The following is a 15,229-nucleotide window of genomic DNA, read 5'->3' as shown; positions in this document are numbered from 1 at the left end:
TAACACAACCTATTTTAAATAAAGAATGATGATGATTAAAGAAATTGCAAGCAAAAATCAGATTTCTCCAATTACACAAAAGGAATTGAGGGCAAGAATTCAATTTCTCAAATTGCGTTTAATTAAAATGCTTTGACATGGTTTTAATATCATATATAAGTTGTGGATGGTTTTTATTCTCTTTGAACTGAATGTGATAGATACTTGTATATCAATGTCCCACGATTGGTAACGTCACTCGCTTTAGTCCCTGGGGTTGCAGAAGGTTCAAGAAACATGGCTATATCCTATCAGCCCTTTAACAGGCCCAGAACAGAAAATGGCATCACCCTGCTAAATGTTTGGTAGTCACGGCTAGTTACTCTTCTCCAACTTCATCCCTTCTAATCCAGATGTCCCCTTCATGCTCACACTCTCTTCTTCTTTAACCACTTACCTGAGGAGAAGGATGAGCAAGAGAGCAACTCAGAATTCAAAGCAGCTTTTCCAATGTTCCTTCAAAATTGCGCTCTTGGGAATGTGCTACATCGGGAATAGAGACCATGTACAAGCAATGTTTCTTTTAGGAAAGGGCTTTCCAAACTGTGGGTCACAAGGTGAGATTTTGGGGTCATGAGCACTGAAGCAGAAACTGCTGTCCTGAAGCTTGGACTGATTTCTGATAGCTCCAAAGTGCCTTTAAATGCTTGCATTTTTATTGTTGGTGAGTGTGGCCTGATGGACTACTCTGAGACCCAGCTGATGCTTAAAAAAAAAGCCTCCGAACAGGTAGCTGTATGCTTCTTCATTTGAAGCAACCCATCCTTTTCATCAACTCCTTCCAAGATCAACTACTACCCACATAGGTCAACAACAGAAACCCTTCCCCCACCCCAACAAATGCAATTGTCTACCCTTTCAACCCAGCTCAACAACTCTTCGTCTCCAGGATCCCATGAATTCCCAGTGGTTATAATGGAGTCACACTGGAAAGTGATTTGGAAAGAACTGGGAATTCTGTTTCGAAGTACAGCAACACACTAATCAAAAAGGGACTGCACAATGCAAAAAGCCAGCTGGGCATCACAAACAGAATTGAAAGGAAATGATGAACTTTGCCTGCCAGGCTCCACATGGAAGTTCAGCAGACACCTTATTTCACGTGAGGTTTGAATATGAATCAATCAGGTTCTCTCGGGAAAGGGTCATTCATCGCCGATTGGAGCAGCAGGATCCTAGCCTATGGCAGCCTCATGATTCCAGAGTAAATGGAACTAGACTAAGTGAATTCAATGAAAAATTGACCCAAATTACTTGCATCATCCAGATACCTTCAATTCTCCACCAGAAAAGGCAGTATTTTTAAGCATGTGGCTTTCAATATCATTCAGCAATATCGTTTTTTAAAAGGTGTTCCAGCACTTCAAGGAAACCTGCTGTGGAATAAAAGCCTTCATCAGCATTGTTTGAAATAGGTAATACTGTCCTACCTCGCAAATAATCTCATAAACAAGATAACAATAATAGTTTTAGCCATCCCTTCTTTCTGAACTACATAGAGCATTATTTCAAATGCTTAAGGTCTTAAGGTAATTAGTTATGTTCTGGATAGCTCGCTTCCCTAAATGTAATGGATTTGCACTGACACCATTTTGCAAATGAAAGAACAAATCTTCAGGTACCTCCTAATGTTTAGGAGGCACATCCAACAGCATCATCTACTCTGGTTTAATAAAGGAAACCGAATATTATTGGTTATTCTATGAGACAGACTACTTCTTGGTATGCCCGCCAGTCACAAAATGGCCCGAATTGTACCATTATATTGTGTGTACCCTAAATGACCACCCACCCATCAGGATATTTAAGAAGAATGGTGTTCAAAATCTAAGAGGACAACATAGCTGGAAAACAATCCTGTATTTTGCACAAAACTAGTAAGTCATAATTTGCCATTGATCTTTTATTTTCAAAATATTGTATCTTCTGTTACTGCTAAATACCCCAACTTAAGGTACAGTTCTCAGTCTGCTAATGTTTCAAAACAATTGAGAACTTTATGGAAGGAAACCATTTCAGTTTGGTTAATTTCTAATGAAATTACTAAAGAGCCAAGTCCACCTTGAAAGCTTCTAGGATACATGGGCACAGTTTCTAGCACAGATGATCCCAAGCATACCCATTTTTAAAAGGAACTCAGAGGAGGATATCAAGAAGTCACTCATCGATTTTGGTAATAATCCAAGAAAACGTTATAAAATGCATTACAAAGTGGTGAACTAATCAAAATTGAAGGAAGCTGAGTTTATGGGCATTCCATCAAGTCTGACAGTAAAAAGTCTGTGTTTACCCCAGTCCAATGCCGGCATATCCACATCACACCATCAAGCACTGGTGGTCCTCAGGACAGTTACCTTCATAGGGACTTCACAGGCAGAAGATCCTCCCAACCACTGACTCTGTCTACACTTCCCGCTGCCTTGACAAAGCAGCCAGCATAATCAGGGACCCCATGCACCCTGGAATACACGCTTCCACCATCTTCCTTTAGGAAAAAGATACAAAAGTCTGAGGTCATGTACCAACAGTCTCGCGAATAGCTTCTTTCCTGCCAGACTTTTGAATGGATCTGCCTTGCATTAAGTTGATCTTTCCCTACATCCTAGCTATGACGGTAACACAACATTCTGCACTCCCGTTTCCTTCTCTATGAACAGTATGCTTTGACTGCATAGCATGCAAGAAACAATACTTTTCACTGTATGCTAATGCATGTGACAATAATAAATCAAATCAACTCTAAAATTTAGTGAAAATCCAGCAATTACTTTAAACAATTGACATGCAATTTTCCACTCATGCTCTAATGGCTAAAAAATAAAGGAAGTGTTATGTGCCACATTTAGTGACACTGGGATTACATATTAGGTTCTGAAACGTAATTGAATAATGGTGCTGTTCTTACTTGCTTGGACCCATCCTTAGCGTACAGCAAAAGCAATATGTAATTATAATCATTTCATAGTTTTAAAAAAGTTAAAAAACATTTTTTTCAATACTGTCTTTACTGTATTAAACGGAATATTTACAATTTGTACAAATGTCTGAGCTCCAACAAGATACAAAATACAGTTCACAAGATGCAATAACCAGAATCCAGTTTCACCTGGAACACCATTGCACTACAAAGGACAGAATGTCTTTCAAAGAACAAATGAACATCTGGTTAGGCAACTCCACAAATGCAGCAATTCAGGCAATAACAAAAATACAACGTGAGGTCAGAGAGGATTCAAATGCTCTTCTAATAATCCAGGGTTCTACAAAGCAGGGTCCTGGAATTTTCTTGGAACTACCAAAAACAGCTACTTGCGCCTAGTTCAATGGTGTTTTCTTTAATCCAGTCAATCATTGGTGTACTGATGATCAGTTCTTAAGTACAGGCATTCAGAAATAAAAACCCTTTCCGTTCTGAAGGCCGGGAGGATGCTGTTTTCGTCGTTTGAGAGAAACAGTTCCAGATATACTTCCTCAGTTACAAATGTTAGTAAATAACTTCATAGACCGATGCTTTCTTATCTCCAGAGCCAGTGACTATATATTTATCATCCACGGAGATATCACAGCTCAGCACCGATGACGATTCTTTTGACTGTAGAAGGAGGGGAAAAGAAAATCAAGAAATCCAAAATAACCAGAATGAATTTACAATTATAACTTTTCATTTAAAGATCATAATATGGTTTAAAGCTTTGAGGACAATATTGTAACATGAAGTCTTTATCTTCCCGTATATGCCTTCATTCTCTTCTATTTATTTTCTCTGTTGCCTTCCTCAATATTCCACAGACAAACAAGTGAACGTGAATGACAATAAGAGGTAGCCTGTACTCAAACCCACCCTTGTCCAAAAGAGAGGGAAGCACTGTTAAAAACTGAGTGAATAGTTTCTATTTGATCTGTAAAATTACATATTAAAAAGTGTTATTAAATGGTCAAATGCCAAAACGTGCAGAACTCTCCCATGCTCATAAGATCAGAGCACACAAAGCTATTTTAGCTCATCATACCTAAGTCAGCTGAGTGTGCTGTCCCATTAGAACTACCCCCCCTCCCCCACTGTTCTTTCCCCAAACTCTGCAAACTTTTCCTTTCAAGAATGCTTCCTGAGGTTTCTCCAACCACACTTTCTGGTGGTGCATTCCAGATCATAACTCATGAAGTAAAAGAAATTCTAATCATCACCTCTCTGGTTCTTTTGCCAGTTAACTTAAATCAAACCCTTTGAACATCTCTATTAAACTTTTTTTAACCTTTCTCTCTCTAAAGAAAATGGTCCCAGCTTTTCTAGTATCTCCACAAATCTAAAACCTCTCATCTTGGTACCATGCTGGTAAATGCCCTTTGCAGTTTCTCCAAGACCTCGTCACCCTTGTACATTCAGAAATGCCAGACCATGACAATGAAGTGTTGAAAAAATCACTTAAAAGATGTAAGTATCAGGTCAAATTTTCTTTAGTGTGTTGGCTTCTTAAAAGGCCTTTGAGCTTTTTCAGTGATTGATCATTTTTTTAAATATAAATTATCAAGAAATATTGTTCATGGCCTGTCTCAAATTAGTTTTTAGAAGATGGTGAGCCTTCTTGAAATAATTCATTGTAATAGTCTGACACAATATTTTGTTAGGCAAATTCAGAGGGTCAGCCGTTTTGTTGTGGGAATAGAGTAACATAAAGGTCTAATCAGGTGACAATGGCACTTTTCCCTCCCTAAAGGGCATTAATAAACCAGTTAAGCCTTTATGAAAATCCAACAGTCACATTTGTGGAACTCATACTGGTGTCAATATAAATTTTTCAAAGTTATCACAATTACAACAAACTGATCACACTTTATACCCTTAACATGAACACTACTCTCAATCAAGGCCATATTGCTTCACATTTTTCTTAGCAAGTTCAGAAATGCAGGCTTGATGAAAGATTTCCGATAAAATTACCTGGAATATGCTTGCTCCATAAGGCGTTCTCCATGCATTTAGAAGGTTATCTTTTCCAGTGCTTACAAACCATTTACCTGTGTAAATATACAAAAGAACCATGTAATTTTCCATTCACTGTCCGATTCAAATTTTGTGTTATTCAACAGCCTGTAGCACCCGGTCTCTATCCTATCAAATTCTTCAATCTTATTGACCAATTGAGGGAATAAAGAGCTTAAATTTTCTGCATAGCCACATTACAAACAGGTTCCCTCAAATTGTCAGTGGGTTCATACAGTATAGTGGGAATATGGTCAAGGGAGCAGAGGATTGGATGAACTGAGAGAGAATGATGCAAGTTCGGAGTTGGAGCAGCGTGTATGTACGAGTTGGTGAGATACCGTAGAGACAGCTTATTGGGTGGTCTCAAAATGAGTGAAACCAATCCATTAGTACATCACACTTGTTGAGACAAGGGCAGAGTAGATGGGGAGAGAATTTTAAGATGATGATTCACAGAAGAGAGAATAAATCAGGGGTTATTCCTTTATTCAAGGATTGTTCTGGAATAGTGGATAGCTGTAATGGACGAGAGAGGACTCAATAATGCTTTAAACAATCCAGCAAGATCTGGCAGTGAAGGCTATGTCTGTCATATCTTTTCAAGTCTGTCACCCTTTCACTATCCCTCAATGAATGAGACTGAAGAAGAAGACTTTATCAGGAGAGTGACCAGGTGTGAAAGTTTAATGGCTTTAATGGAGATTAAGGCATCAAAGATAGAGTTGAGGATGTTGTGGAGCAAACCAGTAGCTGCAAAAGCGTCATGGTAAATAGAGGAGCCAAAGTCAAGAAGAGAGTTCAGATTTTGAAAGTGCAGTTGTAAATGAATTGAGTTTTCAACTAAGGTGGAGGTGGGCATTTTGTATTGCCACAATTTTGATGCAGTCAATCCAGTTTTTGGATGTGAGATGGTAAGCATCATCTCAGAAGTGTCCTGAACCATGGTGGACCCTGTTGTGGAGTTGGAAACCATTGACAAGTAATTTAAAAGGGTGTTATCTAATTCATATGTCATAATTAAATGGTGTATGATTAATTTAAAAGGTTTTTAACACATGATTGATGGTAGGTTTTTTGTTTTTAGAAGATAAAATTGGCCAGCACTGTGAATGTGGAAATGTATGCTAATGTGTTGGAGTACATTATCCACTAGATAAAGTGTTCTTCTACATCAACAATATTGATTGTGTCAACTGTCCTGTGATATAATATTTTCATTTATTGATTTTTGACAGCTCAAAGCTTCAAAAGATAGCTGAGTTAATTGAATAATTGCAAAGTTATCTATTATATTGTTCCAAAGCAAGAATTAAATTAATTTAGCTTGAGGTTTTTTTTGAGAATTGTGTAATGGAATCTCATTATGAATGCATGACTGAGCTCCAAACTCTAGATTCAGCTCAACAGGAGTTGCTGACACAGTTTGACTGAGAGTGTATTTATCTTGACAGTTTTATGAGTTAAGAGGGTAATAAGGCATTTCTCCAATCTTGTGCACTCATGCCAGATCACTCTGTGGCCAAAGAATCTCGGGGGATGGACCATAGCCCTTTGGGATTCTCCCTGCCCTGAGTACCAACATAAGCTGGTTCATGCCCAGTCAGAACAAAAACAAGATTAGAATATTTAAATCTATTTCAAATATGCCATTCCTGTTTGAAGCTGGATTTTCCCTGCTCCTGTGATTCTTCAACTCTTGGGGGCAGTGGGAACTCAGCACTATTCACTGCTGGTCTCCACAAACAGAGACCAGTTTTGATGGCCACTAGGCAGCCTAAAGGCCATTGAAGCCCTCTGGTGGCTGTGCACATGGCTGGATAGTGTCCTGGCAGTGCCAGGGTGGCATTGGGGCAACACTTGCATATTTTTGAGGAGAATTGTGCCCAAAGTTTTTGAAATAGATTTTGAATGACTGTCTTAATAGGATAATAGTTCTTAAAGTAACTTTTGAATAACTGTTTATTTTGACAGTTGTATGCATTCCTCACAGGACTTCCTAATGTCTTATAGGGTTCATGACTTCTGTCCACAGGGTCAGCACAATGAGGAGTTGGACGTGAAGGAGATTAGCAAGATTAGCCCCTGCAAGTCAGCTGGGCAGAAAGCTAAGAAAGAGAGTGGGATAGGCAGCTGGGGCTGCTATTCATAAGAGGGAAGCATGAGTGTCTCACCATGCATTTCAGAGGATGCCTAAAGAAGTACAGAGAGCATTTGTAAGCTAACTGATGAGAGGGGCAAGCTTGGATGGGAGACAGAAGGATAGGAAGTTGAAAAGTATTCAAGTGTTTGGGAGCGCAGAATGCCCGAGAAGGGAGAAATGAAAGGAGATATGACAACATGACAGAGAGGTCTAGGAGGAGTAAATAGAGGGAAACATAACTGGAAGTGGAAATAGAAGTGATGGGTTTAGGTTTGCAGCAGTTGGCAAAAGGTATTCAAATATGGACATTGAGTAAACTTCAAGATACATTTGCTTGCAACTAATAGGATGCATCATACCTAGTCGTAAACTAGGAATAGATAGGAGGTAATAGCCTGACTGGGATCAACTAATAAGGTGCAGATTATTGTTCAAGTCTGAAACCTTTTATAAAATCAAAATTAATCAATGTCACATCACTGCTGAATTTTAATTTGAGAATTTTTTCTAAATACTTAATTTATAAAACATGCACACCACTGACATTTCATCCTTAAAGGCAAAAATTAGATTATGTTTGGAAAATATACGTTTTATGGAATATTAACCATTTATTTGAACAGAGAGCATGCATAGGCTGCTTTATGTATGAAGCAGGTATTGATGGATTGACAATGCCAGAAACAGGATTTTATATTAAAGGCCATGCACGGATCTGAAATTCATTACATCAGCAGTGGAAGGAAAGTGATTCCTGACAGTTTTCTGTGGTCATCTAACAAACATTTCAAATAGCTACTATGGCTAAGAATGTGATTACAACTGACCTCAAGATTTATTTGGCTTGAAGAGGGCGAGAGATAGGAAGCCATAAACAACCGGGGTTCTTACTCCTAATTGAAATCCGACTATCAGTACAGATCAAAGGAATGACAGGTGAAAATGTGGTTGAATAATCTGCTAACTGAAAATGTTTGTGTGAAAAAATGTTTGTTTGTGCAAAGTACCAATGGTGTTCCGAAAAGAACTGAATCTTAGCATAGAGTCAATGACACCAGGAATAGGATAATTTAACCATCACTAATGATCCTTACCACAATAAGCAAATTTAAGGGACAGAACGCAGCTTTCGTGGAGGTGCAGTTGGTATTTGTCTGGTTTTGTAACATGCAACACTTCTACGTTGCTGCTCTCCATCCCCACAGCCAGCCATTCTCCAGTAGGACAATAACCAAGAGAAAAGATCTTAAAAAAAGAAAATTAATTTTTAATTAGAAATCCTAGAAATAACAGAAGTACTGAACAGATTAGTAAACAATAATGGTTATATCATCAAAGCTTTATTTGCTCCTTTTCAGCAACCTAGTCAAAAGTGTTAATACAGTGTAATAGTCCGAATTAACTTGTAATCTTTGTGTAACTCTGATTTAGAAACAAGGCCATCACTAGTTGAAACATTGCAATGATATTCAAAATGGTTTGCAGTTCAGCAATTACTGAAGAATTTTGTTTCTGATGTTGGAAAAGGGATAACTCCAAATGAATTCATTGGTGATAATTGTTCTTATAAGCCAGGGCAAAGTAGGGAAACAGATTTATAATGAACCATAGCTGAGCGCTGTACTCAACAAATATCTAAACACACATCATACACACACCACTGGATAGTTAAGCAGGAATTGGACTTGGGTTGATTTCTTCCTCCTAGCAGGCCAGGAGAAATTGAGGTCACGTATTTCCACAAGGTAACATCTCTACTAACGTCTCAGATCCATCAGAGCAAGAGACCTTGCAATGTGACTATGAACCCTTCATATGTTGCATCTATCATGAACCATGTCCATCTAGTCTTTGTCCAATTCTTCGCTCTTATTCATCGCATGGAAAGTTCTTTGAACTTTTGCAGTTCTGAGCAACCACAACATTTACGTACTGAATATAAATAATTTGGTTTCTTCATTTAAAATTGATCGCAGTGCTCCAATCAAAACAGCAATCCACAATCTGTGACTGAAGAAAGCATCGAGGGGCTGGGGTAAAGAGGCTATAGATCCAGATTTATACTTATACTCCGAACCAGCCAAATACAGCATCCTGGGGAGAACTTTCCAAATTCAATTTCCCCTCTCCTTTGAGCTTGCACAAGTCCTCTGCTTGGTGTTTTCCTGCATCAGAGACTGGTACTGCAAGAGGCAAGGAATAAAACAAACTACCTCCTGCAAGTAGGTCACCCACTGTTGAACTGGTTTGGAAGTTATTCAAATCACTTCCTTCTTGCCACATTAGCTCAGCATTCCCATGTTTCCAGAGAGCCGTGAAATTATATCATAACATTGTGAAGTACTTCGAATTATTTTGTACCTCCACAAGATATAACAACAATCTATGGTGTTGGATTAAGAATCTATTCTTCTGGCTCCAGACTCATCTGTTTATGGATTGTTCAAAGGAACCCACTTCTACCATATTAGCATTTAGATTGCTTCAAAACTGTCCTTTAAGATGGTGCTCCCTCTGGCAACTGGCTGTGTGACGCCTCCTTGGTACTCGTCCTCTGGCTGTGTGGTTCTCCCTTGGTACTGGCTCTCTGGCAGTGTGGCACTCCCTCAGTGGTGACCCCCTGAAGTGCAGTACTTCCTTATGTCATGGAGCCATGGTGGAAGCTGTTGAGATGGGCTAGGGACTAGACTGCAAGCAGGTTACTCATGTGCTGCCTGATTACCCCATCACCTGGAGGGGGGAAGGAACCTCCTGTGCGTCCTACAATTACTTCAAGGAACACCAAGAGGACGGCAAGAGCTGCAACACCTAACAGAACCTTTCCCCTCAAGATCCAGTGGTCCTCATCACCAGGGTCCCTGGCTCAGCATCGTACACGACTGGCAGTGTCCAATTCTGGGGCAGATGGGAGTGTATCAGCAGCCCAGCTAGACAATGTCCATGATCATAGTAGAAAAGCCAGGACCGAAGGCAATGCACTGGAGAAGCCTTTGGCACCATTCATTCTTTGCCAACATGAGTGACAGCTCAACTTGCATCAGTAGCAAAGGCCAGCCCACTGAACAAGATGAAGATCACAAAAGGAGAGAGGAAACTCAAGTGGATAGTTCTTTTTCTGATACTTTGCCATTGGATGGGTCTATTGCTCCACACATCTCTGGGACAGTCTCCCCATTAAGCTTTCATCTTCCTACGCCTCTCTCCTAGCTCTCTCACCAAGAGGAATTTGTCTGTATATTATCCATGTACTTAGAGCCAAGATGGAATTTTACATTGCAACATGGGATTGCTCATCATTTATGATGTAGTTCCCACCCCCCCACCCCCATTATTTAGTTTTTTTTATTAGCGTCACAAGTAAGGTTCACATTAATACTGCAATGAAGTTACTATGACAATCCCCTAGTCACCACACTCTGGCACCTGTTTGGGTACACTGAGGGAGAATTTAACATGGCCAATGCACCTAACCAGCACATCTTTCAGACTGTGGGAGGAAACCAGAGCACCCAGAGAAAACCCACACAGACACTGGAGGACATGCAGACTCCACACAGACAGTAACCCAAGCTGGGAATCGAATGTTGTTACATATTTGTCTGTGGTTTTAATGGACAGGCAGTGTATCCACAATGAATTTCTGAATGGATAATAAAATTTGAATTGAAAAAAAATCTGGTACAGTCACAACTTTCCAACCTTTTTTTAAAATCACAAGTGAACCTCAAGTTGCACTGATAAGTTTAAAAATGAGAAAAACCCAAGAGAAGGACTAACCAATGCAATTGCAAGATTTTATCACTACATATTTCAGAAACAAACACAGAAAAATGTTGATTGTAGTTCTGGGCTACAGGAGTAAACAATTAACCAAACAGTTAGAAAAGTGATCAAGAATATCAGCCATATGCTTTACTTAACAAGTCCAAATATATTCAATAGACAGAAAACCACAGTCAACCTGGAGATGATGCCCTTAAAAATAGCCAAGATTGAAAACATTGACTTATTTTGACCATGATTTATGAAATCAGTGAAGTGGTAGAGTGTAATCACCTGCTGTCACATGCTGATGACTACTGGCTGCTGATAGTATCTGGTAAGCAATTGCAGCTACTTTCCTCATCTGATTATTTTTCCAATTATAGTTGCGATTCAATTCAAGACACACAAAGAAATTAGTATCAGCTTCAGTTCTCCAAATACCTGAGATGTGAAGTCATGCTGCTGTAGTTGCCTTCCTTCTCGGAGATCCCAGGATCTCACCGTGTTGTCTAAACCTCCCGTCCAAAGCTTGGTGCCGTCATTTGAAATGTCAATACAGCTGGCTCCATCTGTGTGACCCTGGAATTGCCTGATTAAGCAAACAAAATGGAATAAAGATTTCCTCCACAAGCCTTAGATAAACACAATTATGTTGTTAGTTTTGGACTCCATATCAACATGTTTCTTCACTGTCTGGTATTGCATTTGGTTAAACAACTGCGACAGGACATAACATCAGTTCATGATCTATGATGTGCAAATATTACGCAAGTGCAACAAGCCCAAAGCAAAACAGCTCCTCTGTAAAGTTACATTCATCAAAATGCAGCTGTACCCGATACATTGTTTCCCTCTTAATTAAAGTGTCACATTCATTTATTGTTAAACTTTCATTCTATTTACACAAAGTATCTCTCGTAATTAAATACAAGGACTAAATTATTCTAATTGAATTCAGAGGATTATTAACGTCTAAAGCATGTTTACAACTAAAGTGGTCCCTGGGGAATAATGCTCAAATCAGACAGGTGTCCTTTGTGTACTCTTCATTATTACTTCACCAAATCACGACCAGATAACTTTGATTCTGATTGTCAAAATGATAGGGAAAGGGATTTGTGATTTTAGTGTTAACTTGGCATCTAAGAGCAGTTTAATTCTTACCTGACTAAAGTCTGATTGTGCAGATCCCAGACAGCAATATTACCATCACTACAGCAGGAGAAACAGACCTTGGAGTCAGGGCTGATAGCCAAAGCGTAGCAGGCAGGAGCAGAGGAGGTCAACTCTGCTTTTATACGTGGAGTTGGAGCTGCCAGGTCCCAAATAGATAACGTGCTGGCTTCCCCGCCAACAATCAGGGTACATCCATCCGGTAATAATTTGCACGATCGGATGTAATTGTCTCTGTTCTGTGGGGAAAAAAATAAAGTGACATTCTATGTGCTATTTCTTATTCAGTAAAGTACATTCAAGCCTTTTGTTTAGTAACATGTACCAAAAACTTAGAAAACTAGAAGAACTGCCAGTAATTTGTCACAAGGCTGAATGTTTAGATGGGCATGAACTTTCAAATGTGTGCATGCTCCAGCCATCAGTATGGTTTGTACACCAGCCATATTTGTGCTTTAAGTGAGACTAATAATTTAGTGCTGAGTTATAACTAGTGTGAATTTGCACCATCTCCACATTGTGACGAGACAAAGGGGGCAGGATTTTCCATTCCTGCTTGTCAAGGGAATCGTAGCGGGCAGGACACGGACGATTCAAAGGTCTGCTGACCTCGAGTGAGCTTTTCTAGTCTTGGGGCAAGCATGGCCGGAAAATCCCGCCCAAAGACTTAATCTGCTCAATCAGCATTGAATGAGATTTTCTAATCCTCCTTAAACCATACTGTCCAAAAAAAATCCAGAAAAAACATTTAATACCAGTTCAGCTCTTCATTTATAAACAGTAATAGTAAAGTTACTTGACTTCCGCAAGGAAAATGTGGTGGTCCCTTTGGATTTTCTTGTGACACCTTGTGGTCAGCTACATATAATTATTGTACGTTCCTCATTTGTATAAATGATTTAAATAACCAGAGCTGAAATCTGGCTGGAAAAACAATTTCTGGAAGTATCGCATCCCCGCCTCCCCCCCACCCTGGCAAAGGCTGCACTGGATTCCCTGACACCCTAACCAGCCCAATAATCCCCACCAACTACACCCTGACCCTCAATGTGCTCCCAATCACCACCCCTCCCATCTAGACACCGATCCCTGAGAGACTCATCCCTCCATCCCAAAACCCCCATCTTAAACCTCCCCCCCCCATGGAACCCCGACTGCTCTTTCCTCACTCACTAACCGTCCCCTCTGGCCACCTAACCTCCCCACTGACCAATCACCCCATTAACCACCAGACCCCTCACCACTGACCACCCAATCCAAATCACTAGTCAACCCCCTATTGACCACCCTACATTCCCACAGACCATCCCACTCGCCATCTTATCCATCTCGCTGACTGCTGCCTTAATGATCATTGACTCCCCCCACCCCAACCCCATTGGCAATCTGATCTATCCCACTGATCACTTGACAGTCTATCCCCACCAAACCCAACTCCCTGACATCACCCCCCACCCATCCAACCACCAACCTCCTATTTTTATTCATGTACCTTACAAACCTACCTTCTTCCTGGCTTCTGAAAGCGGCTGGATTGTTAAACTCACCCTGCTATATGGCAGCTAGTGCCATAAAGAAGGGGCCTTGCTTCCTGACCTCTGACTCTCCTGTCCACGACACAAAGCCTTGGGAATCTGCCACACTGCACTATTCTCGCCTGGCCTGAGTTGGAAGGTTTGGTGAGAAGAGAGGGGCTTAATTTCCAGGTTAAGTAAGAGTGGAGTGGTAATCTGACCCTGATGTCATTCTGCAGATGTTACAGGCCACTAAGTTTCAATTTTTAAGGCCACTGTGGTTCACCAAGCTTTGACGGAGGAAATGGGAATATTCCAAAATTGGTTTTAAAATTGCACATCAGGAAGCACAATTCACTGCTTCTTCCTTATTTGTGAACAGATAGCTACCTAGAATTGCTACACCTGTTTTGTATTTCTCTATTTGAATCTCAAAAGAGGGAACTGAATTTCAAAAGGTGGTTTACATTCACTTACCAAGCAGTCCAGCTGGGACACTGGACTCTTGCTGCCAGGCTGGCTGATGTCCCAGACCTTCACACAACCCTTTCCACCAGTGTACACATGTCTTGTGGGATTGCTGATGGTAACTGCGCACACAACCTCACCATGACTCAGTGTGTTGATCTGCCGAGCATGTCTTGGGATCCCTGGTCCAATTAGGGCATCAGGAGGGAAAGGCACAGGCTGCATTTGTCCATCCGCAGTAACATGGAATGAATAGGCTCTATTTAGTGGAAGTTAAAGAAAACAAAACTGAAGGAATTGGACTAACACCTGCTAACTAACTAACCTGCTACTAACCACAGATCTCAATATTTCTTGCTCACTTTTGCAAGTGACCACCTCCAGTCTACATGCCACAGATTAACAAATTATAACACTTTAGTATTTTTATTTTTAAAAAATCTACAAATGTTGTTGCCACGCTTTGTGTTGAAATGCAATAGTTGAGATTTTCTGGACTCAAAACGCAGGTGCCAGTGTAAATCACACAACAGAATTTAAAACCTGATCAATATTTTGCATGATTACTTCTGTTAATATCATTTTTGCACTAAAAACCTTCAACTAGGCAATAATTTGAATTAAGCAACATTCGTAACACAGCAATATGATAATTCAACACTAAAATGATATTCACATGATTTGCAATAAGCAACTTTTGAGTTATAAGCAGGCTGTACATCATCTGTCTACGGACAATGGAAGTACTGCATTAACAGGTCCAAAGGGTAAAATTATGTTTTACCTTCCGTTATTTGAACTTAAATGGCTATAAATACTTATAAAAGTGAATGTTAGTGGTTCTACTGCCACAAGGAAGAAAGCAAAACAACTAACTTTCATTGTTAATATTCAGAAAGGAAAACCAGACTCTGATGGAGTGTTAATACAAACTATACAGACATTAATATGTTTCTATTTGAAGCAGAAGAATTTTATTTAGTCACTTACGGTTTTCCACCAGGAATGCCAGTTAAATTTGGAGGCATTCCAGGCACACGCATGTGAGGGTGAGGGTCGAACCCAACCTGTAATTAAACAAAAATAGCAGATAAACCCAAGTATAACATAGTTGACAACGATCCAAAAATTCCACAAAGTGTATAA

General features: G+C 39.9%; 1 protein-coding gene across 3 annotated transcripts in view; it reads right to left on the bottom strand.

Moving 5' to 3' along the window:
* Nucleotides 1-1,972: 1,972 nt before the first annotated feature.
* Nucleotides 1,973-15,229, bottom strand: part of LOC145343058 (transducin-like enhancer protein 1) — a 99,681-nt gene continuing 86,424 nt past the window's right edge. For all 3 annotated transcript variants that reach the window (XM_080188857.1, XM_080188858.1, XM_080188859.1), the window contains 7 exons: nt 15,074-15,150; nt 14,093-14,342; nt 12,093-12,340; nt 11,370-11,517; nt 8,258-8,408; nt 4,979-5,055; nt 1,973-3,631 (listed from right to left, as the gene is read on the bottom strand). In XM_080188857.1, coding sequence (XP_080044983.1) covers nt 3,524-3,631; nt 4,979-5,055; nt 8,258-8,408; nt 11,370-11,517; nt 12,093-12,340; nt 14,093-14,342; nt 15,074-15,150 — 1,059 coding nt within the window. In that variant the 3' untranslated portion in view covers nt 1,973-3,523. The remainder of the gene's footprint in view (nt 3,632-4,978; nt 5,056-8,257; nt 8,409-11,369; nt 11,518-12,092; nt 12,341-14,092; nt 14,343-15,073; nt 15,151-15,229) is intronic.

This window comes from Carcharhinus amblyrhynchos, chromosome 5, assembly GCF_965287045.1.
Source record: "Carcharhinus amblyrhynchos chromosome 5, sCarAmb.v2.hapA, whole genome shotgun sequence".
Taxonomy (NCBI): domain Eukaryota; kingdom Metazoa; phylum Chordata; class Chondrichthyes; order Carcharhiniformes; family Carcharhinidae; genus Carcharhinus; species Carcharhinus amblyrhynchos.
This window is presented reverse-complemented; position numbering and strand designations above follow the sequence as displayed.